The 23004-nt window shown below is 36.6% G+C and overlaps 1 protein-coding gene across 4 annotated transcripts in view; it reads right to left on the bottom strand.

Moving 5' to 3' along the window:
* Positions 1–23004, bottom strand: part of EML4 (EMAP like 4) — a 208170-nt gene that overhangs the window by 86624 nt on the left and 98542 nt on the right. For all 4 annotated transcript variants that reach the window (XR_008391938.1, XR_008391937.1, XM_053666818.1 and 1 more), the window contains exon 2: positions 4687–4869. Coding sequence is in view for 2 of the 4 variants with exons in the window: in XM_053666818.1 (XP_053522793.1) it covers positions 4687–4869 (183 nt within the window). In the remaining 2 variants the exon portion in view is untranslated. The remainder of the gene's footprint in view (positions 1–4686; positions 4870–23004) is intronic.

The raw sequence follows: 23004 nt of genomic DNA, 5'->3' as shown, positions 1-23004 counted from the left end.
CAAATAAACCAGGTGAAAAGGGGCAGGCAGCAAAAAAGACTGCGCAACTCAGGGCCCCAGTGCTGGGAGTTAATGCTTAAAAGCACCGCCTGAAACAACCTGTGGTGGTTGAGGTGCCCGGAGAGACTCCCAGCCTCACAGGAGAGTTCATTGGAGAGACCCACAGGGTCCCAGAACATACACAACAAGCCCACCCACATGGGAATCAGCACCAGAAGGGCCCAATTTGCTTGTGGGAAGAGGCAGAAGGGGCTGAAATCCGAGAGAGCGGAGCAAGCGCCACTGTTCTCTCTCTGACCCCACCCCCCACATACAGCTTCACAACCCAGCCTTAGGTTACCCTGCCCTGGTGAATACCTAAGGCTCCACCCCTCACTACACAACAACCGTGACAAGACCCTCTCCCCTCAAAAAATATGGCCCAAATGAAATAACAGATCAAAGCTCCAGAAAAAATATAAATAAGCGACCAAGAGAAAACCAACCTATCAGATACACAGTTCAAAACACTGGTGATCAGGATGCTCACAGAACTGATTGATTTTGGTTGCAAATTAGATGCAAAATGAAGGCTACACTAAGTGAAATGAAGGAAAATGCACAGGGAACCAATAGTGATGGGAAGAAAACTGGGACTCAAATTAATGGTGTGGACTAGAAGGAAGAAAGAAACAACCAAACAGAAAAGAATGAAGAAACAAGAATTCAAAGAAATGAGGAGAGGCTCGGGAACCTCCAGGACATCTTTAAATGTTCCAACATCCGAATTATAGGGGTACCAGCAACAAGTGGAAAACTTCTTTGAACAAATAATAAAGGAGAACTTCCCCAATCTGGCAAAGGAAATAGACTTCCAGGAAATCCAGGAAGCTCAGAGAGTCCCAAAGAAGTTGGACCCAAGAAGGAACACACCAAGGCACATCATCATTACATTAGCCAAGATTAAAATGAAGGAGAGAAGCCTAGAAGCAGCAAGAGATAAGGGGACAGTCACCTACAAAGGAGTTCCCATCAGACTGTCAGCTGATTTCTCAAAAGAGACCTTACAGGCAAGAAGGGGCTGGAAAGAAGTATTCCAAGTCATGAAAGGCAAGGACCTACATCCAAGATTGCTCTATCCAGCCAAGCTTTCATTTAGAATGGAAGGGCAGATAAAGTGCTTCTCAGATAAGGTTAAGTTCAAGGAGTTCATCATCACCAAGCCCTTATTATATGAAATGTTAAAGAGATTTATCTAAGAAGAAGAAGATAAAAATATGAACAATGCGAACAGTAAAAAGACAGCAAACTCTCAGTTATTAACAACTACACCTAAAACAAAAGCAAACCAAGCAAACAACTAGAACAGGAACAGAGATCACATGGAGGGTTAGCAACAGGGGAGTGAGAGTAGAAGAGAGGAGGGAAAGGTACAGAGAATAGCATAAAAGGTAGGGAGAAAATAGGGGGAGGGCAAGCATAGTATGGGAAATGTAGAATCTAAAGAACTTAGGACACATGGACATGAACTGAAGGGTGGGAATGTGGGTGGGAGGGGGTGTGCAGGGTAGAGGGGAGTGAAGGGGGGGAACTGGAACAACTGTAATAGCATAATTAGTAAAATACATTTTTAAAAAAGAATAATCACTAGTGGCCCTGGTAGGGTGGTTCAGTTGGTTGGAGCATTGTCTTGTACACCAAAGGGTTGTGGGTTTGATTCCTGGTCAGAGCACATACCTAGGTTACAAGTTTGATCCCCTGTGGGGGCACATACAGCAGGCAACCAGTCAATGTTCCTCTTTCACACTGATTTCACTCTCTCAAATCAAGTATAAAAAATATCCTCAGGTGAGGATTAAAAAAGAAAGAAAGAATAAACACTAGTAGATCCCATTTCAGAATGTATCGGTAACCATGTTAGCATATATTAATAGCAGTCCAAGTAAACTTATGAAGTAGAATTATTGGAAAGGAACACAGTATCTCTCTAATGAAGTTATTAATATAAATTAAAGAGTTTGTACTACATGAAAAAAAATTCCATTGTAGCAGCTGTAGGTGGCTCTGTCGTTCCAGGACTGGCTAACTCTCCACTAAAGAGCCTTTAACAAAATGATCTGAACTTCACTTTGAAGACAAAGGAATTACAAATACAGACACCTAGAAAAAGTCTAGAAAGGACAACTTACAAAAGCCATGTGCCTGGGAAATAGTAATTACAGCTGTTTAATTGTATTTATATGTTATGACACTGAAACAGGTAGGTGCTAACTAACTGATGTGTCATATAAAATACCATCCATCTACCAAATTTTTAAAAAGCGGCCTCTAAATTTCCTTGTAAATATTCCTTTACTGAAATACCTTGATAAATAAAGAGAAAACATTTAGAAATTTCCAACACAAGATTACAATGTACTACTGTTTTACCATAATCAACATTTTTGATCTTTTCAGATTTGTAAACTATTTAAAACAAGCTTTTAAAAAACATATGGATAAAAAACCAAGCGTATCATTTTCTATTATAGGGTTTAAAATACTTATTATACAGAGTCAGAAACTGAGGGTACATAGACCAATGAGAGATGGGAAACCTATTCTTTATGCCAAGTTTACCTTTTCTGTAAAGCTCACATACATTAACTGATCTCCTCCTCATGCTACTCCAGAATCCTCTTGTAAAAATCAATTTTACCTGGTGTGATCCTAGCAATAATCAAAGTTGGCTCTCAAAAAATTAAAAAAGCACAACATAACATTATTAGCTAAAGAGGTTTCTTCCAAGTCTTCTGCCAAACTCTCAAGTCTTTTATCCCAGTCCTGGGTCCAGTGTGCTTGAGGGTGGGAAGTATAAGAATGGGAGTCACAAAACCAGGCAGAATAAATGCCTCTCCCCCAAAGTCTCCCACCCCAGTGCTCTCAAGGTCATTCAGCATGTCTTCCGTATGTCTATAGTCTTCCATTTTCTACTGTAACCATTCCAAGCATTAACTTCTTTTTTCTACCCCCCAGGAACTGTTTTATTTTCTTAAAGGACCCCACTGTCCTGTGAGGAGAAAGAGATAAGGAAGGGAAGCTCCAGCCCTGACAACTGTGATATGTAGCAAAGTTCACTTAGTTGTATCTTTTTCATGTTATCTTGTGGGAAGAGATGTTTTCTAAGACTAATAGTTTCTTACCTGCTCTAAGACCCTTTCTCAAACTCTGTCTCATCAATTACCATCACCCTTCTTCCACCACCTTCCTTTCTGATGCTTTTTGGTCCTCAATGTATCTTTGTGCTCAAGTCCATAACATTTTAAAAAATAAAAATAAATAAAATGGGCCTTTAATTTAGCATCTTCTTCTAACTATTATCACCTTCTATCAACTACTATAAATTACTAGCACCTTCTTCTAACTACTATCACCTCTCAGGCAAATTTTTTGAAAGTTGGGGCTCTCAATCCCATAATTCTCCTTAGTTGCTGCTTCTCAAAAATACTGCAATTTGATTTACAATCCTATCATTCCATTTAAATCGCTTTTGGAGAAGTTTCTAATAATCTCGAAAATGTCAAATCAACGAATCACCCCTCAGTCATTGTTTTCTTTGACATCTCTGTTGCAGCTGGTAACTTTGTTATGATGAAATACGGGAGCTCTCAACAGAGCTATCCTGAGCTTTGTTCTCATTTTACATCCTCTTTCTATGGCTTCAATTATCATCCATAAGGTGAATGTTTCCTAAATCTTATTCTAGCCCTGACTAAAATCAGCACTAGACCCATAATTCAGTTATCTAAGATATTTATATATAGCGTATATACCTCAAACTCAACATTCAGAAACTAAATTTGTAATTTTTTGAACAAATTTGCTCCTCATATACTGGTTAATCTCTTCTATGTGGCCTAGACTCTAGTAGGACTTACTAGGAGTCTAGTAAGACTCCTCTCTAGGTTACTAATTTGCACTAACATATTACAATAGTGAGGTAATAAGCCAATGAATATCCTCACTTTTCTTATCACCAAAATGGGGATGATCAATCATCAGTATGTCCACCTGCTCTATCAAGAAATCAGTAAGATATATGAAATAATATGTTTAATTGTTCGATTAATGTGGAAGAAATTTTAAATTCTTTCTGGGTGACTGGAGAAAGGGAAAGGCCACAGTACATTTCCTCTAAACTCAGAGTAGCAAAGTCTTAATGCTTTCTCTCAACCTGTGAGAAAGTTAAAATTCCCATTGTACTGTGGAGTTAGCAGTAAGTTTCAGAGCTTAAATTCTTCAGGATTCTGCTGACTCATGACCACAGAAGGCTTAGAAAGAAATATTTAAACTATAATAATTTTTATAACTTCTGTAATAAGATTGATTCAAAAGTACATGTGAGTGCCTACCTGCTATGTTCAAGATACAATGCCAATAACTATGTGAAATGTAAAAGAAGATTCAGTTTCTGCTCTTGGTGAAATACTAAATTCACACAAATACTATAGTATAAAAGCCTACACATACACAATTAGTGGTATTACACAAAAAATACAATTTAAAATAATAATAAACTTTCAAAATTTCTTGAGAATAAAGAAAGAGGAAATAGAAAACAAACTGTAATCACAAGTAATCCAAAAGAGAAACTATAGTTTTATATATTACTGCAAAGAAAGTGTTGGAAAAGCAAGACTCTTTCTACTTTACAACACAATTGTTTACCTTTACTCGGGACTGATTTCTTCACTGAGGCTACATGATCTTCAGAGCTTGCAAGACGCCTCAAAACATCAGCCAAAGCAGCCTTTAGCACAGTGATTTCGTCTTCTTGTTGTTGAACTCGTAACTCAAGCGCTGAGAGGCGATCTTGAACATCAGAAGTACTTGCAGCAGATATACTATCATCTATAAAGAAAATATGTAATATTTAAAAAATAAACTGCCTAAGGAAGAATCTACTGACAAATAAGAACAATACCAGGTAAGTCTTTTAAAAAATGAGAAAAATTGGAGGTAGAAAACCCTCATTATTATTACAGATTAACTTCTGCAAAATTTTTATGGCTATTTAAGCTTAATATATCTGACAAAAATTAAAATTATTAAACGTTTCCCCAAGGTCAAATTTTTCCAATTTATTCTATTACCTTAACTGTTTTTTTTCACCAAAATGTTCCCTAAATATATCACTTTATAGAGTTTTGGAAACTTGCAAGAGAGCGAAGTATTCAAAGCATCCTTTTTAATTACCACATCATTATCATACTTCTCTGAAAATAAAATAAACAGTACAAATCACTTCAGTTTTGCCTTACCTATCAGATCACTCTCCTTCAGCATCAATGCCCAGAAAGCACTCTGTAGTACTGAGAGTCCCCAAGCCCTACGCACAAAGCACTACTGTATAATCAGCAAAAGACTCTTTGTTATTCTTTCTTTCCCCCAATGTGTCGACCTTTGAAGAAAAGGTATGGTCTCCATAAAGCACATAGCTAACATCTGCCTTAAGTATATAACAACAACAAAAGACTAGTTAAATAAAGTGTACCTATAATACAGCAATTACAAACTACTTCCAAAGCTACGCAACTTTAGAGTACACTATTGGGTCGATCGGAATCTACGTGTACAGGAAGATAAAAATATGACTAACAGTAATTTCATAAAGTTCAACCTAATACTACAGGGATGGTTGTGAGATATGAGCTAGGCCAAATGGAATTCTCCCAAATTTCCCCGTAAGAAAGGGAGGTGTACGACCTTTGGTGCCACACTGGAAGAAGAAAAGCTGTCTTGGGCCATGCATTAAATACACTGTAACATGTAATCACAAAAAAATCTAATAATGTTTAAAGTAAGTTTACAATTTTGTGTTGAGCTGCATGAGGCCCACAGGCTGCAGGCTGGACACACCTTGTGACCTATCCTTCTTGGTTTGCCAAACCTAAAGCTGTAAGACGTAAGTCTTGACTACCCTAAGCTCCAGTTCTAGTCTCTAAAGCCCTGGAGCATCAATTCTGAGAGCTGCTCTAATACTCCTCGTACTTAATTATATAACCTAATACATTCCCTTTTCGAGCTATCACTTGTAAGCCCAAGGTCATAAATCAGTAAATTATATGAACACTCTTTTCTAAATTACTCAGAATTTACAAAGGATGAATTACATATATATATCTAAATTAAAATCACAGATAAAATATTTATGTGCTTCTAATACACAAATAACCTTCTTAATCATTTTGGAAAGGCAACATAGCCTGGTGGAAAGCTTATTAGCCTATAATGACAATGTTATAGCCCTGAGCCTCAATATTGACATGATAAATTAGCTTTTACTTTTAGCAAGTCACTTAACTTTTATGAACTTTAAAAAAAAATGACTAAGATTTTTACTTTGTGAAACTTAGTTACATGAAAGGTGCTTCAGCTTGTAAAATTCCTACCATTACCTGCTAGATACTGTGATAAGATACTAGGACAACTTTTCAAAGGGCATAGTAAACACAAAGTTAACTATTAACAATGTCTTGCAGTTATACTGCACCTTTCATAGTTATCACCTCATCCCCCTTCTAATACTATCTATATTTTGTATTTAAAGGAACAATTTGAGTTAAATAATTTTCCCAAGGTCACCGAACTAGTCGATATCTGAGACTCAAAAACACAACTCGACTCACATATAAGTGCCCTTTATTTCATGCTGCATTCTAACAATAATCACAGGAGGACTAAAATGAACGTTTTGGTTTTTTTTCCCCCACAAAGCCACTGAAGAAGGGGTTTTAAACTATCAAGTGATCTAATCAGGTTTTTGTTTTAAAAGGTCATTATGGCGGCTGCATGAGTATGGACTGAAATAGGATAGGAGTAAATGTTAGGAGACCAGGCAGGGTGCTACTGCAGTAACCTATGTGAAGGGTGACCGTGGCCTAGGCTAAGGTTAAAGTGTCCACGTGCCTCAATTTGTTCAGGAAAAATATGTCTGCTATCTCCTATAAATATTATCGTAATGCTCCTTCTTTCGTTCTCAAGTTTCCCAGTTTGGATAATCAATTACACAAGCAATTACAGGGTCACAATGAAGACGCAAAGGCGTATGGCAGTTGATTTCTACAGTTCCTTATAGCTCTAAAATCCTAGAACACCTTCCTTCTAAAATCTTGGCTTTTCACTGTTTTAAGACCCAGAATCTCTTGGGGAATCCAATAAAAGCAGTGGCAAAAATTGTGCATGAGCTCTGGAGTTACACTGCTTGAGTAAACCTGTTACTTAACAGTGCTGTGACTGGTTTCCTCATGTGTAATTTCTTCATGCTAATGAGTACTTATCTCAAACTTGGGATTTGATGAAATAATGCACAGCACTGTCATATACTGAGGGTTCAATAAGTTATTATCCTATATAACATGTTCTTTACTGTAATGTTTATTACTGATGCAAAATTCAAAATTTAACCTAAAGTTCATGAACAGAGTTAATAAGCTAATGTTCACACAAAAAATACCATGCAACAATTAAAAAACAATATGGTTGGTATATATGCTAAAAATCTGAAAGATCCACAAAACAATTTAAGTGGAATAAGCAAATTGTAAAACAATATGTACTGAATAATTTATTAAAATACACACCCCCTCAAAAACATACTTCTAAAATATAAGCAAAAACTTCCTATGTACATAACATAAACATAGAAATAAACTCTAGAAGCATGCACATCAAACTGATGATTGGGTTACTTCTGACTAGAAGAGCAAGATTAAAAGGACGGGGTCAACAGAAAATTTTGCTTTTTAGTATATTTCTATATCATTTGAACAGCAAACAAAAATGTACCATATGCTACTTAAACTTACATTTAAGCTAAAATAAATTTTTCTAAGCCTTGTTTTTCAAAAGCAAGTTTCCTTTAGGCGGAGATTTCCAATTTTATTGGGCAGGAGTGTCCAACCTTTGGTGTCTCTGGGCCACACTGGAAGAAGGGTTGTCTTGGGCCACACATTAAATACAGAAACACTAACAAAAACTGATGAACAAAACAAAAAACCGGTTTTTGAGTAAATTTACAATTTTGTGTTGGGCTGCATTCATAGTGGCCTGCCCCTCTGGGTGCGCCGCATGAGGCCTGTGGCCTCGGGGTGGACACCCCTGTAGGAATATGTTCAAGTGTAAATCAATTAACTTTGTACTTCTCGGTGACTAAAGCTAGAAAAGAGACTATCCTAAAGACCAACAACCCCTCCTGGAACTTACAGATATAAACTAAGACTGGGAAATTAGTTGACTTATTCATGCTCATGCAACAAATTGGAATTAAGAGTTCCTCAAGACTCTGAAGAATTCACTCTTGCCCTTTCCAGTTTGAAAATTGTTATTTGTCTTCCAGTCTCTAATGTAATGCACTCTCATTCACAATCAAGTTTTTAGGAATACATATGTTCAGTAAAGAGAATATCTATTTCCGGGGGTGGGGGGTTTACACTTCTTTTTCTTAATCCAACTATATTAGTTCCTTTTCTTCATACTATGGCAGTCTCTTATTTCTTTGCTCCCTCTAAAAACAGTAGTTTCTAGCCTTGGAGGTTAAAGTACAAAATGCAAGTGAATTCTCAAGGGTTCTTAAATTCATGGGGGTTGTGGGGGAAGGGGGCCCATAAACCTTTATCCATCATTCTATTATATTTATTGGCATAAAATAAGTATCTTTTTTAAAAAGTTTATTTTTAGAGAGAAGGGAAGGAGAGAGAGAGAAACATCAATGTTTAGTTGCCTCTCATGCGCCCCTGCTGGGGACCGGGCCTGCAAGCCAGGCGTGTGGCCTGAGTGGGAATCAAACCACAACCCTTTAGTTTGCAGGCCCACATTCAATCCACTGAGCTACACCAGCCAGGGCATAAATAAGTATCTTTTATTAGAGGTGCAAGCAAATTTGTATGTAACTAGTAACTTTAACATTCAATATTATAGTTTTTAAGTATATTTGATTGTTATGCTATTATAGTATCCCCTTTTTTCTCCCCTTTATTCCACTCCACCCCATACTCCCACTCCCTACCCCCGCCCCCAGTTCATGTCCATGGATTGTACATATTAAGTTCTTTGGCTTCTCCATTTCCCTTACTATTCTTAACCTCCCCTGTCATTTTGTATCTACCATTTATGTTGTTTCTTATTCCCTGTACCTTGTCCCCTATTCTCCATTCCCCACCTCCCCCCACCGATAACCCTCCATGTGATCTCCATTTCTGTGATTCTGTTCCTGTTCTAGTTGTTTGCTTAATTTGTTTTTGTTTTTTTAGGTTTAGTTGTTGATAGTTGTTTGCTGTCATTTTACTGTTCATAGTTTTGATTGCATTCTTTTTCTTAGATAAATCCCTTTAACATTTCATATAATAAGGGCATAGTTATGATGAACTCCTTTAACTTGACCTTATCTTGGAGGCACTTTATCTGCCTTTCTATTCTAAATGATAGCTTTGCTAGATGGAGTAATCTTGGATGTAGGTCCATGCCTTCATGATTTTGAATACTTCTTTCCAGCATCTTCTTGCCTGCAAGGTTTCTTTTGAGAAATCAGCTGATAGCCTTATGGGAACTCCTTTGTGGATAACTGTCTCCTTTCCTCTTGCTGCTTCTAGGATTCTCTCCATTTTAATCTTGGCTAATGTAATGATGATGTGCCTTGGTGTGTTCCTCCTTGAGTCCAACTTCTTTGGGACGCTCTGAGCACCCTGGACTGCCTGGAAGTCTATTTCCTTTGCCAGGCTGGGGAAGTTCTCCTTCATTATTTTTTCAAATTAGGTTTCAATTTCTTGCTCTTCCTCTTTTCCTTCTAGCACCTCTACAATTAAGAGATTGGAATGTTTAAAGTAGTCCCTAAGCCTCTCATTTTTTTTGAATTGTTGTTTCATTCTGTTCTGGTTGAATGTTTTTCTTCCTTCTGTTCCATATCTTTGATGTGGGTCCCAGTTTCCTCCCCTTCACTGCCTGTTCCCTGTATATTTTTCTTTATTTCACCTTGCATAGCCTTCACTTCTTTCTCTATCTTGCAACCATACTCAACCATTTCTGTAATTTCCAGTGTTCTGAACTGTGCATCTGATACAGGTTGGCTATCTCCTCATCACTTAGTTGTTTTTCTGGAGTTTTGATCTGTTCTTTCACTGGGTCATAATTTCTTTGTGTTGGTGCAGCTGTTACGCTGTAAGGGGCAGAGCCCTAGGTATTCACCAGGGCTGCATTGTGGCGCTGTATGTTGGAGAAGAGTCAGAGTGGAAAAATGCCACTTGCTCAGCTCTCCTCCCACTTTCAGTTATTTCCCTCAGCTACCCACAAGCAAATTGGGCCCTTCAGGTGCTGGTTCCCCAGTGGGTGGGTTTGTATACATTCTAGAACCCCATGGGTCTCTTCAGTGAACTCTCCTGTTTGGCTGGGAGTTTCTCCCGCTGCTGCAACCCCCACAGATTTTCACAACCAGAGGTTTTGAGGCTTTCTTTTCCCACACTGGAACACTGGGTTGTGCAATCTGTCTCACTCCCTAGTTGTTCCTCCCAGTTTATCCACACACAAATGTGGGACCACTTGCTCCACCAGCCGCCTCGCTAGCCTGCCTGGTTTCCCATCTCTGCCCCTCCTACCAGGCTGAATGAATGTTTCTTTTTTAACTCCTTGGTTGTCAGACTTCCATACAGTTTGATTTTCTGGCAGTTCTGGTTTTTTTCTTTTTAATTTGCTGTCTTTCTTTTCATTGTGCGAGGAGGCAAAGTTTATCTACCTATGCCTCGATCTTGGCCAGAAGTCCTCAATATAGCTTTAAAACTAAAATGACACCTGTTCATTATAATTTTATTAAAGTGAACCATAGCTAATTTGTCTTCTGAACTGTCAGAAAAATGTGTTAGCTTTGCAGAGATATACTGTATTTTAAATATGCAAAAATTGGCAATCCAGTATGGTAGAATGAGATATGCCTATATCCTTCTAACAATTATGAATATTAATGACTTTATGTAAATCATTCTAAAATGGAATACTTACTTTCTTGTTTTCCTAACAAGGGCATGACATTACAATGTAGACACTTCTAGATGACTGTTTTCACTGAGAATATTAATTACTTTGTGCTGTAAGCACTATGATAAAACAATGCCCTAGAGGCTGTAATATTTCTAATTAAATAAATGAAAGTACATCATTTTCAAATTTTTCATCTTTCATAATACTCTTCTTGCTTCCTTCTTTGCAGTTAGGAGTAACTATTCTGGTCCATAGCAACAATCCTTTCTGGATCAACTGCCTACTTTCTGAAATACAGGATAACCAAGCTTTTTGAATTGTTTGTAAGAAGAGAAAATAACCTCTAAAACTAGGATATTTTCTATTTAAAGAAGTATATTTTGTATGTATATTATATACACATACATCATATATATATATATAATTTATACAAGTGAATTAAGAGGGGAAAAATGAACACAGCCTCACATCTAATATTTGTGTCATAAGAGTCTCAGAGAAAGAGGAGAAAAAGATTCTTGCTGGGGGGAAAAAAAGTGAAGAAATAATGGCTGAACTTCAAAGGTAAATTAAAATTTGCAAATTCATTATAATTAAGTATATATTGAAGTCCCTATCTCCAAACACACACATTAAGAATCAAATTAAAGAACTAAAGGCAAAATTATAAAGCCTTTAGAAATAATAGAGAATATTTTCATACCCTGCAAGTAGAGAGGAGGTTCCTATAAATAAAATACAGAAGAATTCAGAGTGTATGCTCACTAAAAATCGTATGTATGCTCACTAAAAATCGTAAAACAGAGAAAAAGCAATTCATAAACTGGGAAAATGAAGTGGTAGCACCTATAACTGGTAAAGAATCCATCTCTTGAATAAAGAGTTCTTACAAATCAGTAAGACGGACTGACAATTCTATAGGAAAACTGGCAAAAGCCTTGTCTAACACCTCATGGAAAAGTGAGCATAAATATAAATGGCCAGTGAACATATGAAATGAGGCTCAAGTACCTTAATAATCTTGGAAAGGAAAATTAAAACCATTATGAAATGCCATTTATGCTCACCAAAGTGGTAAAGAAAATTAAAATTGAAATTAAAATTAAAGCCTGTCAGTATCAAGTGTTCCCAAGGACAGAGAGTAACATGAAGTCATTCTCACATATTACTGGTACTTCAGGGGAAAAAAAACACTTTGGCATGACCTGGTACAATTGATAATAACTGGAAGATACACACATCCTATGACCCAGAAATTCCACTCTTAGGTATAAATACCCTAACCTGTGGCAGGGCCATTCCATTCCTAGGAGTATATACTCTTACCTACACAGCAGGTTTGTCAAACTTCTGTAAATGATCAAATAGTAAATATTTTAGGCTTTAAAACCATATAGTCTCTGTAGCAATTACTCAGATGTCTTTATAACATAAAACAGCCGTAGATAAATATGTAATGACTGTGTGTGGCTATATTCCAATAAAACTTTATTAACACAACAGGTGGCCTGCCAGGCAGTTTTCCCATCTGTGTTCTTGCACACATATATCAAGAAACATGTTCTGCCCTAGCTGGTATAGCTCAGTAGATTGAGCACGGGCCTGTGAACTAAGGGATTGCAGTTCGATTCCCAGTCAGTGCACATGCCTGGGATGCAGGCCAGTTCCCAGTGGAGGACACACAAGAGGCAACCATACACTGATATTTTTCTCCCTCTCTCCTTCCCTTCCCCTCTAAAGATAAATGAATAGAATCTTAAAAAAAAAAGAAAGAAAGAAACATGTTCAAGAATGTTGACAACAGCATAATTCATAATAGAAATAAAGTGGAAACAACTCAGATGTCCACCAACTGTAAACTACACAAATAAATTGATACAAACATTCAACAGAGTATTAGAGTGATAAAAGTAAACTATGGCTACATGTAACATCATGTATGAATCTCAGGAATATAATGATGAGTGTAAAAATAAGTCAGATGAGCTTTATATAAAGCTAAAAATATAAAAGTAAATAACATTGTTTATAGAATAACACAATAAAGCAAGGGATTAACACACAAAATTTATGACAGTTACTTCTGACAGTCTAGGACAGGGGATGGTACATGCAGGCGTCCACGGATCATAGAACACCTACGTCATAAAAATGAAAACATACGTTTTATTATACTTTTTTGGGGGGGGAGAGGAAAGCTGAGTGCTTTTTTCCTCTTTTGAAACAGATTGGGGGATAGGGATTACTAGACTACATAAATTATAGGTTTACCTTATTTTTTTTGAGAAATAAAACCATTTTTTGCAAAGTAAATTCCAAAACAGATAAAAATGGAGTTGCACTTCCAAAAATATATTGAGGTTTTCTGCCATAAAAACAACTAAACTAGATAGATTTTATGATGGGTTGAGGGCCAACAGTATGACCCTAAGTTTAGTTGTTGCCTATGAACCTGTGGGAGGGGAAAGTCCATTTCAAAAAAGATACACAATTCCATCCAAAAAAATATTAAAAAAAAAAATTAAGAATTGCCTCAGTTTCCCCTTCCTAAAGCACTTATGTTAGACACTGAGCAGATCTCATTGTATAGAATGGTAATGGCAGAAGATCAGAAGATTAAAAAAGCCAATATGGGTTAAGAACCATGAGAAAAAAGTAACAATACCATGCATTGTTTGTAATTAAAAAAGAAAAGAAAGGACTTCCGCCAAGATGGAGGCATAGGTGGAAGCATTGCACATTCTCGTACAACCAAGTTTAAAAACAACAAAGTTTTAGCAACAAAAACACAGCCGAACCACAGAAAATTGAACTATACGAAAGTCTGACAACAACGAACCCTTCAGCCAAACCAGTAAGAGGGGCAGAACCAGCAGCAGCGCGGGGTCGGGAAGGAAAGATCCACCGGACCCACTGGGGCGCGCAACCTAGGCTCGCAGGCAGTGAGCAGGTCCCAGGTGTGAAGTAGCAGTGGGCAGACCCACTTGAGGGTGCAAGGCGTTGGACCCACTGAGGGCTGACCAAGGTCACACATTCGCGTGCAGATAAACCGGTGAAAGAGTGAGCAGTGAGACAGACCGTGCAGGCTCCAGTGGTGGCAAGCCACAGAGGGGACCGCAATTGTCCCTCTCTGACCTGCCCCCACATACAGCATCACAAACCAGCAACCTGGGTGGCCCCGCCCTGGTGAACATCTAAGGCTCCACTCCTCATACTTAACAGGCATGAGCAGATCAAAACATGGCTCAAGAACAACTCAGAGCCCCAGAGCTGATAAATCTAAGCGATGAAGAAATAGCCAATCTTTCAGATGCACAGTTCAAAACACTGGTGATCAGGATGCTCACAGAACTGGTTGATTTTAGTCACAGATTAGAGGAACATATGAAGGAGAAACTAACTGAAATGAAGGGAAATGCACAGGAAACTAATAGTAATGGAAAGGAAACTGGGACTCAAATCAAAGGAGTGGACCAGAAAGAGGGAAAAAAATGACCAAACAGCAAAGGACAAAAAACAAGAATTCAAAAAATGAGGAGAAGCTTAGGAACCTTCAGGACATTTTTAAACGTTCCAACATCAGAATTATAGGGGTACCAGAAGGGGGAAAGGCACAGCCACCAGTGGAAAACTTATTTGAACAAATAATAAAGGAGAACTTCCCCAATCTGGCAAAGGAAATAGACTTCCAGGAAATCCAGGAAGCTCAGAGAGTCCCAAAGAAGTTGGACCCAAGAAGGAACACACCAAGGCACAATCATCATTACATTAGCCAAGATTAAAATGAAGGAGAGAATCCTAGAAGCAGCAAGAGATAAGGGGACAGTCACCTACAAAGGAGTTCCCATCAGACTGTCAGCTGATTTCTCAAAAGAGACCTTACAGGCAAGAAGGGGCTGGAAAGAAGTATTCCAAGTCTTGAAATCCAAAGACCTACACCCAAGATTGCTCTATCTAGCAAAGCTTTCATTTAGAATGGAAAGGCAGATAAAGTGCTTCTCAGATAAGGTTAAGTTCAAGGAGTTCATCATCACCAAGCCCTTATTATAAGAAATGTTAAAGGGACTTACCTAAGAAAAAGAAGATAAAAATAGGAACAGTGAAAGGACAGCAAACTCACAGTTATCAACAACCACACCTAAAACCAAAGCAAACTAAGAGGACAGCTAGATCAGGAGCAGAACCATAGAAATGAAGATCACATGGAGGGTTAGCAACAGGGGAGTGGTAGAAGGAGAAGGGGGGAGAAGGTACAGAAAATAAGTAGCATAGATGGTAGGTAGAAAATAGATAGGGGGGAAGGCAAGAACAGCAGGGGAGATATAGAATCTAAAGAATTTGAGACACGTGGTCATAAACTAAAGAGGGTGAATGGTGGGGGAGGGAGTGTGCAGGGTGGAGGGGAATGAAGGGGGGAAATAGAACAACTGTAATGGCATAATCAATAAAATATATTAAAAAAAGAAAAGAAAGCACTAGCTTCAAGGGCTGTTATTAGGCAACTAATTAAATAAATGGTTGTACTATGGTATACTATGTATGTCTTTAAAAAAAAAGTGTACTCAGTATAAGTAAACTTTGTAGCAGAGACAACATACTATGGAAAGAAAAAAATTGCAGGACAACATTTATAGTGTATTCCGTGTCTGTGTATAACTGTGTATTCATGGGCAAACATACATATACAGATGCAAAGGGAGGATGGAGGCATGTCTCTGGAAAGAAAGGATTTAGAGGAAATTTTGCTTCCTTGTACTCTTTTAGATAAATTTACTAGAAAATAAAATTCTTTATAAACAAAATTTAAATTATTTTTACCCAGGCCAGCTAGCTAAGTTGATTAGAGCATTATCCCAGTATGTCAAGGTTGTGGATTTGTTCCCAGAGCAGGGCACTTATAACAATCAACCAATGAATGCATAAATAAGTGGAACAATAAATCAATATATCAATGTTTCCCTCCCTTCATCTCTTTAAAGTCAATTTAAAATATTTAAATTGTTTTCTCAATTAAAAAAATAAGCAGAGCTAACTTAGTCTGTGATTAATTTGGTAATGAACCCAAATTTATAAGTTTGGTTATATTGTAGATTTTTATGCATAATGAATGAAAACATTTCTGTAAAAAGACAGAAAAATCAATATAATGCATCTGAAGGAAGACCTAGTCTTCAAATATTATTTCTTCAAAACAAAAACAAAACTATAACTCATACATCACATTAGTAAATTAAGATCAATTAAGTTGTTAAAAGCATTGAGCAATGTAGCCCTGGCTGGTGTGGCTCAGTGGATCAAGCAATGGCCTGCTAACTGAAAGGCCACTGGTTCAATTCCTAGTCAGGGCACATGCCTGAGCTGCAGGACAGGTCCCGGGTTGGGGCCTATGAGGCAAGTAATTGATGTTTCTCTCCCTCTCTTTCTACCACCCTTCCCCTCTTTCTAAAAATAAATAATATCATTTAAAAAATTTGTTTAAAGCATTTAGCAACTTTAATGATTTCTTAGTTTTGTTCTAAAATGGAATTTGTCTTCAAATATTACCACAAAAAGACAAAAATATTTAAGTACTATACCAAGAAGTTATGCACTATGTATTCTAAAATAGCTAAAATTTATTTTTGGAAATAAACCATAAGAAAATATATTCATAAGAGCAGCATTTCATATTTATGCAGGAATTAATGTTTTCTAATCACATTTTTCTCTCAAAGAAGTTTAAATTATATAAAGCATTTCAACTGTTAAAGCTTGGACATTTTATTTCTTTAGTAAATGACAATATTAATTACCTCCACCAGCAACATGATTATATGAAAGAAAAAGACTACCTAATTTCTGCTTTCAATGAAGTAACACAAATAATTGTTGCTGATTTGTTTTTCTATTTTTAAAAACTAAGTTTGTATTTTCCTTGTAATATATTCTTACTAAAAATTTACCTTCTAGCATAAATTTAAAGAGAATTTTTGTTAAGTTTAAAAAAAAAAACATTTTGCTGCAGTACTTTGAGCACAACCAGTGTTCCCAGGGAAGGACTTTACTTCCTTATACCACCAGAATTCAAGCACAATTAAAATTGTCTTTTTTCAAAGTCTTAATTTAACATGGAATTAAAAACAGATATTCAGATAACTGATGCTTTTGATGAAGTTTCTGGTTATACTTCATAGAAGTAAACAGCCTGCTTAATTATAAAATTTCCATTTGCTATTATTTGAGGCACTTTTTAATTATATACCAATAAAATCTGCTGTCTTAATTTTCTCCCCTCAAGAATGTAATGACCATCTTTCTGGGAGAGAGAGGGAAAGAACAAGTTGAGCAAAGCCCATTGTGCCCTCATAATACAAACATACTTGCTTATAAAGTGGTTACAGTCTTAAACACTTTAATATGACATTATTGACACACACTGCTAAAGGGAAGAGGAATAAAAACAAGCAAAGCATGGAGATTTATTCCAAAGTCCTTAGACTTCTTTTGTCACAAGCAGTAAAGTTTATGAGACGGGTCTGAATTTCTAGTAAAGGAGAGAGAGGTTACCAATGCAGAAGTCTGTAAGTGCAGAGGAACTACACACTGACGTGAGACCAAGCAAGCTGTCTTCCCTTCTCAGCACCTACGTTACAAGCGATATAAGCCAGTTCTGTCTACATTTCCTGCTGCCTTCCCAGATAGTTTCAGAGCAAATCCCAGCTTTCTAAATTTCACGACATACTTTACATTCTGAGGAAATCCTCCAGTCCAGATGGCCTACCACAAAGCGCTTCTAGTTGGCACAAATAAAAACATCTTAAGATAGCTCTTCTCCTGGACCTCTGCTCTCTGAACTAAAGAAAGGTTTTCTAACTTGTTTATAAAGAGAGACAAAGAAACTGAAGGAGAGCGAGCAGACAGAGCATGCAGGCAAAGGGGGGTAGGATACTGACAAAAAAACTTGCACTGCTTCCGAGAGTAGCCAAACTCCAGGCTTAGGCAGAAACACATGAATTAATGAACCACATGAAGACTCACTACATTAATTTGTTTGTCCTGGGGGCACTACTTTTCTGATCTTCTTTTATTTGGTTAAAAGATTAATGCACAATTGCTTAAAATATTCTGAAAACAAAACACAAACTAAACGGTTTCTATAAATACACAGTTAAAGCCCCCAAAGTGAGTATTTTCTCTACTAGGAAATGAAAGAAACAATGTGTGTGCAAAGTGGCAAGTCACATTTCCTTTTTCCTTTGGCTTTTGTTTAAAATAAAATGAAATCCACATGAACTGTAAAGAAACAGAAAGAATGATCACTTTCCATTAATTTTTAAAACCTAAGTGTTAAGACTAACATGGCTGATTTATTACTACCATTTCACTAAAGATAATGAATGTAATTAACAATGAGAAGAGTCACTTTTTTAATTTCACTAACTTTCCAAATTATTTTAAAATACAACAATACTAGTAACATATAATAATAAACAATTTACAACTGGTCAGATATTCCAATTTTAAACCACTCATGCTTACACTAATGTAAACATATAAAGTAGTTCAATTATAAATATCTTTATTGTCTTACAATATCATGTAAAACCAGGTGAAAGTTAATGAATGCAACATGTATTTATTCTTTTGATAACTAGTTCTAAAACCACACCTAAGGCTAATCAAAGAACAAATTCTTAAATTTGTTGCTTTTAAGCTTTGTAATTAAGGCAAGCATATTTAAACCAACCCAAAGTAAAACAGAAACAACACAACTGCTATAAATATACACCCTCCTCAAAATACTATGAAATGGATGAAACCTAAACCAAAATTGGACATTAAAAGTTGTGCTACAAAGACTGAGATAAGGATAAAATAATAGCAAAGCTAATAAAAGGGAATGAAGTAAAATGATCCAGATTAATATTAACAGAAAGCCTTATGACAAAAGTGTGTTTCCTCAAGTGAGACTTGGGAAAATACTTCTCTTTCAATGAATACCTGGTACAGACTTATCAAAGGCTAGGAGACATTTGAAAGATCAACAGAAGTGGGCTGGGGAGTGTGCAATAAGGACTCTGAAATAAGGACATTCAAGTGAGTCCACATAGGTAAAATAAGAGCAGCCATAACGGGAAATATAATGATACAAAAAAAAATGTGGTGGTATATCAGCCACGGACTAGGAAGGATTTCAAATTCTAGGTATATATCCAAGAGAAATGAAAACATATGTCCATGCAAAAACATACTTGAATGTTCATAATAGCATTATTCATAAGAGCCAAGGAGTAGAATTTGGTCCTTACTCTCAAGGAGCTTTCAAAGATGCAAAAATCCTCAAAAAAAAGTATTAGCAAACCAAATGCAGTAATATAGAAAAAAAAACAGTAAACTACAACCAAGTTGAACTTATTATAATCAATAAAATTTATCACATTAACAGAAATAAAATCATGTTTATTTCAACCAAAAAAGGCATTTTGTAAAACTAAATATTCAAAACAAAAACATTGTATCGTAAAAAGAAGGAAGCATTTTAATCTGATAAAAAGGCATCAGAGCAGATCATATTCTCTGCATTTCTGTCTAGCTAGACACATATAAAAATACATACATGTAAGTATGCACGTATGTATGTATGCCATCCCAAATGCTCTTCTTACAATGTGTCTGATTGACACTCCTTTCACCAAAAAGCAGGGTCTATGTTCCCTCCTCTTATATCTGGATGGAGGCTTCTGACTGTTCCAATCAGGGTACAGCAAAAGTGATATATGTATGACTTCTTAGGCAAGGTTGTAAAAGGATAAAGCTTCTATCTGATCTTCTCTCTCTTTGGGAATGCTTGCTTTAGCAGAAACCAGAACCATGCTGTGAAGAAGCTCACACTAGCCTACAAGTAGAGACCATATGGAAGGGCTCACGTGCAGAGGAAATGAGGCTCCCTGCCAAGAGCCAGCATCGACAACCAGACCTTTGAGTAAATGAGCCTTCAGCCAAGCCCTCAGACAACACAGCAGACAAGCCTTTCATCATATGCCTTACCTAAATTCCTAATCCACAGAATCATGATCATAACAAATAGATGATTTATACTACTAAATTCTTAATTGGTTATGCAGCCATAGTAAAGAGAAGAGGCATATACCAAAATACAAATAATCACATCATATTTAATGTTGAAATACCGAAAGCTTTCCTTTTGAGATAAAAAGTAAAAAAAAAAAAAAAAACCCAACAAAAACAAAAAACCTCACCACTTCCATTCTGTGTTGCAGTCGTACTCAGCTCAATAAGACAAGAGAAATAAAGATTAGAAAAAATCATAACTATCATTTCACAGACGAAAAATATGTAGGTGACTTACTAGAGTTATTAGAATTAATACCAAGTTTAGCAAGGTCGATAAACATAGGTCAATACACAAAATCAACTGTATTACTCTATCTTAGCAATGAACAGAAAAAGAAATTTAAAAAAATATTCATAATAGTACTAACAAATAATAAATATTTAGGAGTAAAAATAGTGAACAATGTTCAAGGCCTCTGCACATAAAATTAGTAAATTTTGTCAAGAGAAATGAAAGGCCTAAATAATTATATAAATATACTATGTGGATCCAAGACTCAATGAAAGTATGCCACTTTAACCAAAACTGATCTGGAAATTTAATGCAATAAAAAAAGAATTCCAACATTTGGTGTGTGCATATGTGGAATTTGATAAGTTTATTTAAAGTTTATATGGAAAAGCAAACAGTCAAGAATAACTAAAACCCTCATGAAGAAAAGGAAAAAAAAGGAGGAGCACCTGCTGTATTAGATATCAAGACTTATGAAATTTTAGTAATTAAGACAAAGACAGACAGACGGACTCATAGAACTGAAGAGAACCCAAAGATAAACACAGTCATATAGAGACGGAAGGTGGCACTCTAGAGATCTGGGGAAACGAGTCACACCATTACATCATGATGGGTCCAACGGTTCTCCATATGGAGAGGGGGAGAGGGAGGGAAGGAAGAGAAACTTCACCCTTAATTCACAGAACATACAAAAAATCAATTTCAGATGGATTGTAGATCTAAATGTGAAAGACAAAGAAACTTGTTAAAGATAGTTAAGACACAGAAATCACTATTGTAAAAGGAAAAGACCGACAGCAAGACCACTCTTACAAGTAAGAACGCTTTTAGCAAGCATATTTAAACCAACCCAAAGTAAAACAGAAACAACACAACTGCTATAAAAATACATGCCCCTCAAAATAATATGAAATGGATGAAACCTAAACCAAAATTGAACATTAAAAGTTGTGCTACAAAGACTGAGATAAGGATGAACTAATAGCAAAGCTAATACAAGGGAATGAAGTAAAATGATCCAGATGGTATTCATATAACGGTATTCATAGAAAAATACCATTAACAGTAGGAAAGCCGTGCCCTGGCTAATGTGGCTCAGTGGTTTGAGCACTGGCCTGTGAACCAAAGGGTCACTGGTTCAATTCTCAGTCAAGGCGCATGCCTGAGTTGCAGGCCGGGTCCTCAGTGGAGGGCGCTCCAGAGGCAACCACACATTGATGTTTCTTTCCCTCTCCTCTCTCTCTTCCCCTCTCTAAAAAAAGCTTTAAAAAAAAAAAGTAGGAAAGCCAGAATAGGGAAAAGTAGTTGGAACACACAACTGACACAGGGCTCACATTCTAAATATATTTTTAAAGAGAGGGGAAGGGAGGAAGAAAAAGGAGAGAAACACTGGCGTGTGAGAGATACATCAATTGGATGCCTCTCACATGTCCCCCAGCTGGGATCCTGGCCCACAACCCAGTAATATGCTCTGACAGGGAATTGAACTAGCAACCCTTCAGTTTGCAGGCTGGCACTCAATCCACTGATCCACACCAGCCAGGACTAGCAAAAAGTTAATTATAGAATGTAAGTGGTAGATATACAGTTGTTCACTGTAAATCTTTGATCTTTATATATTAAATATTTTTCACAGTAAAACAGAAAAACCTGTATCTGAGGAAGACACACTCTAGGGGAAAATACAAATAAATTGCAGAGTACTCTGGAAGATTTTATGGGAAAATATAAATATTAAGGTAGTAGAATTTTACAAAAATCAGTTTGGATTGTATGATCCCAATACCATTCTGTTAATAAATAAGTTTTATATATACTATGCAGAGGTATAAATTCTTAGATCCTACAGTATAGCTAGTTTCCAAAAATGACCCCTCCAAAAAATAAACAAACAATACCTTCCAGTATTCATTCCCTTGTGTAGTCGTCTCCTTTGAATCTGGGCTGGCTCTGTAGTTTGCATCTGACTAACAGAAGTTGCATAACTTTCAGGACTAGGTATTAAGTCTTGCAGATTGCAAGACTCTGGTTTCTTTCTCCAGGAGTACTGAGCTGACACTTAAGAAGTCTAACTACTCTGAACAGTGCAGTTAGACCATGTTAGAGAAGCCACATACACATGCTTCGTTTGATAGTTTCAGTTCAGCCTAGCCTGCCAGCCATCCAGATACATAGCAGACTTGTAAATGAAACTAACATTGCTGTCAGATATCATCAAGTGACCTTAATAGAGAAGAAATTCCTAGTTAAGCTCTGTCCAAATTCATGACCCACAATAATGTGAGATACAACAACATGAATGTTGTTTTAAGCTACCAGGTTCTCAGCGATTTTTTAAAAACCAGAATAAACAAGGCCCCTTAAAGAGTAAATATTTAGTCCAAGTCCTTCGCTTTTATGAACTGATCCATTCTCAATGTACTGAAAAATAAAAAAAGAACCCTGTAAATTCTAGGCTAAACAGGTGACAGAATAAAGAGATAAAGGAAAAGCCTAAGTAGTTAGAAATATCTCTGCCTACCCTAATATGCAAACTTCACTATATATTAAAAACTCAGCTAAGCAACAAGTAACAGAACATTTGTTTAAAAATGTTTCCATTTGGGGTGATATTTATAGAAGAATAAAGGTATTAGATATAATTTTTGCTTTAAGTTCATACGGAATCC

This window comes from Artibeus jamaicensis, unplaced genomic scaffold (assembly GCF_021234435.1).
Source record: "Artibeus jamaicensis isolate MK-2021 breed Jamaican fruit bat unplaced genomic scaffold, CSHL_Jam_final contig_465, whole genome shotgun sequence".
In the NCBI taxonomy this organism is placed as follows: domain Eukaryota; kingdom Metazoa; phylum Chordata; class Mammalia; order Chiroptera; family Phyllostomidae; genus Artibeus; species Artibeus jamaicensis.
This window is presented reverse-complemented; position numbering and strand designations above follow the sequence as displayed.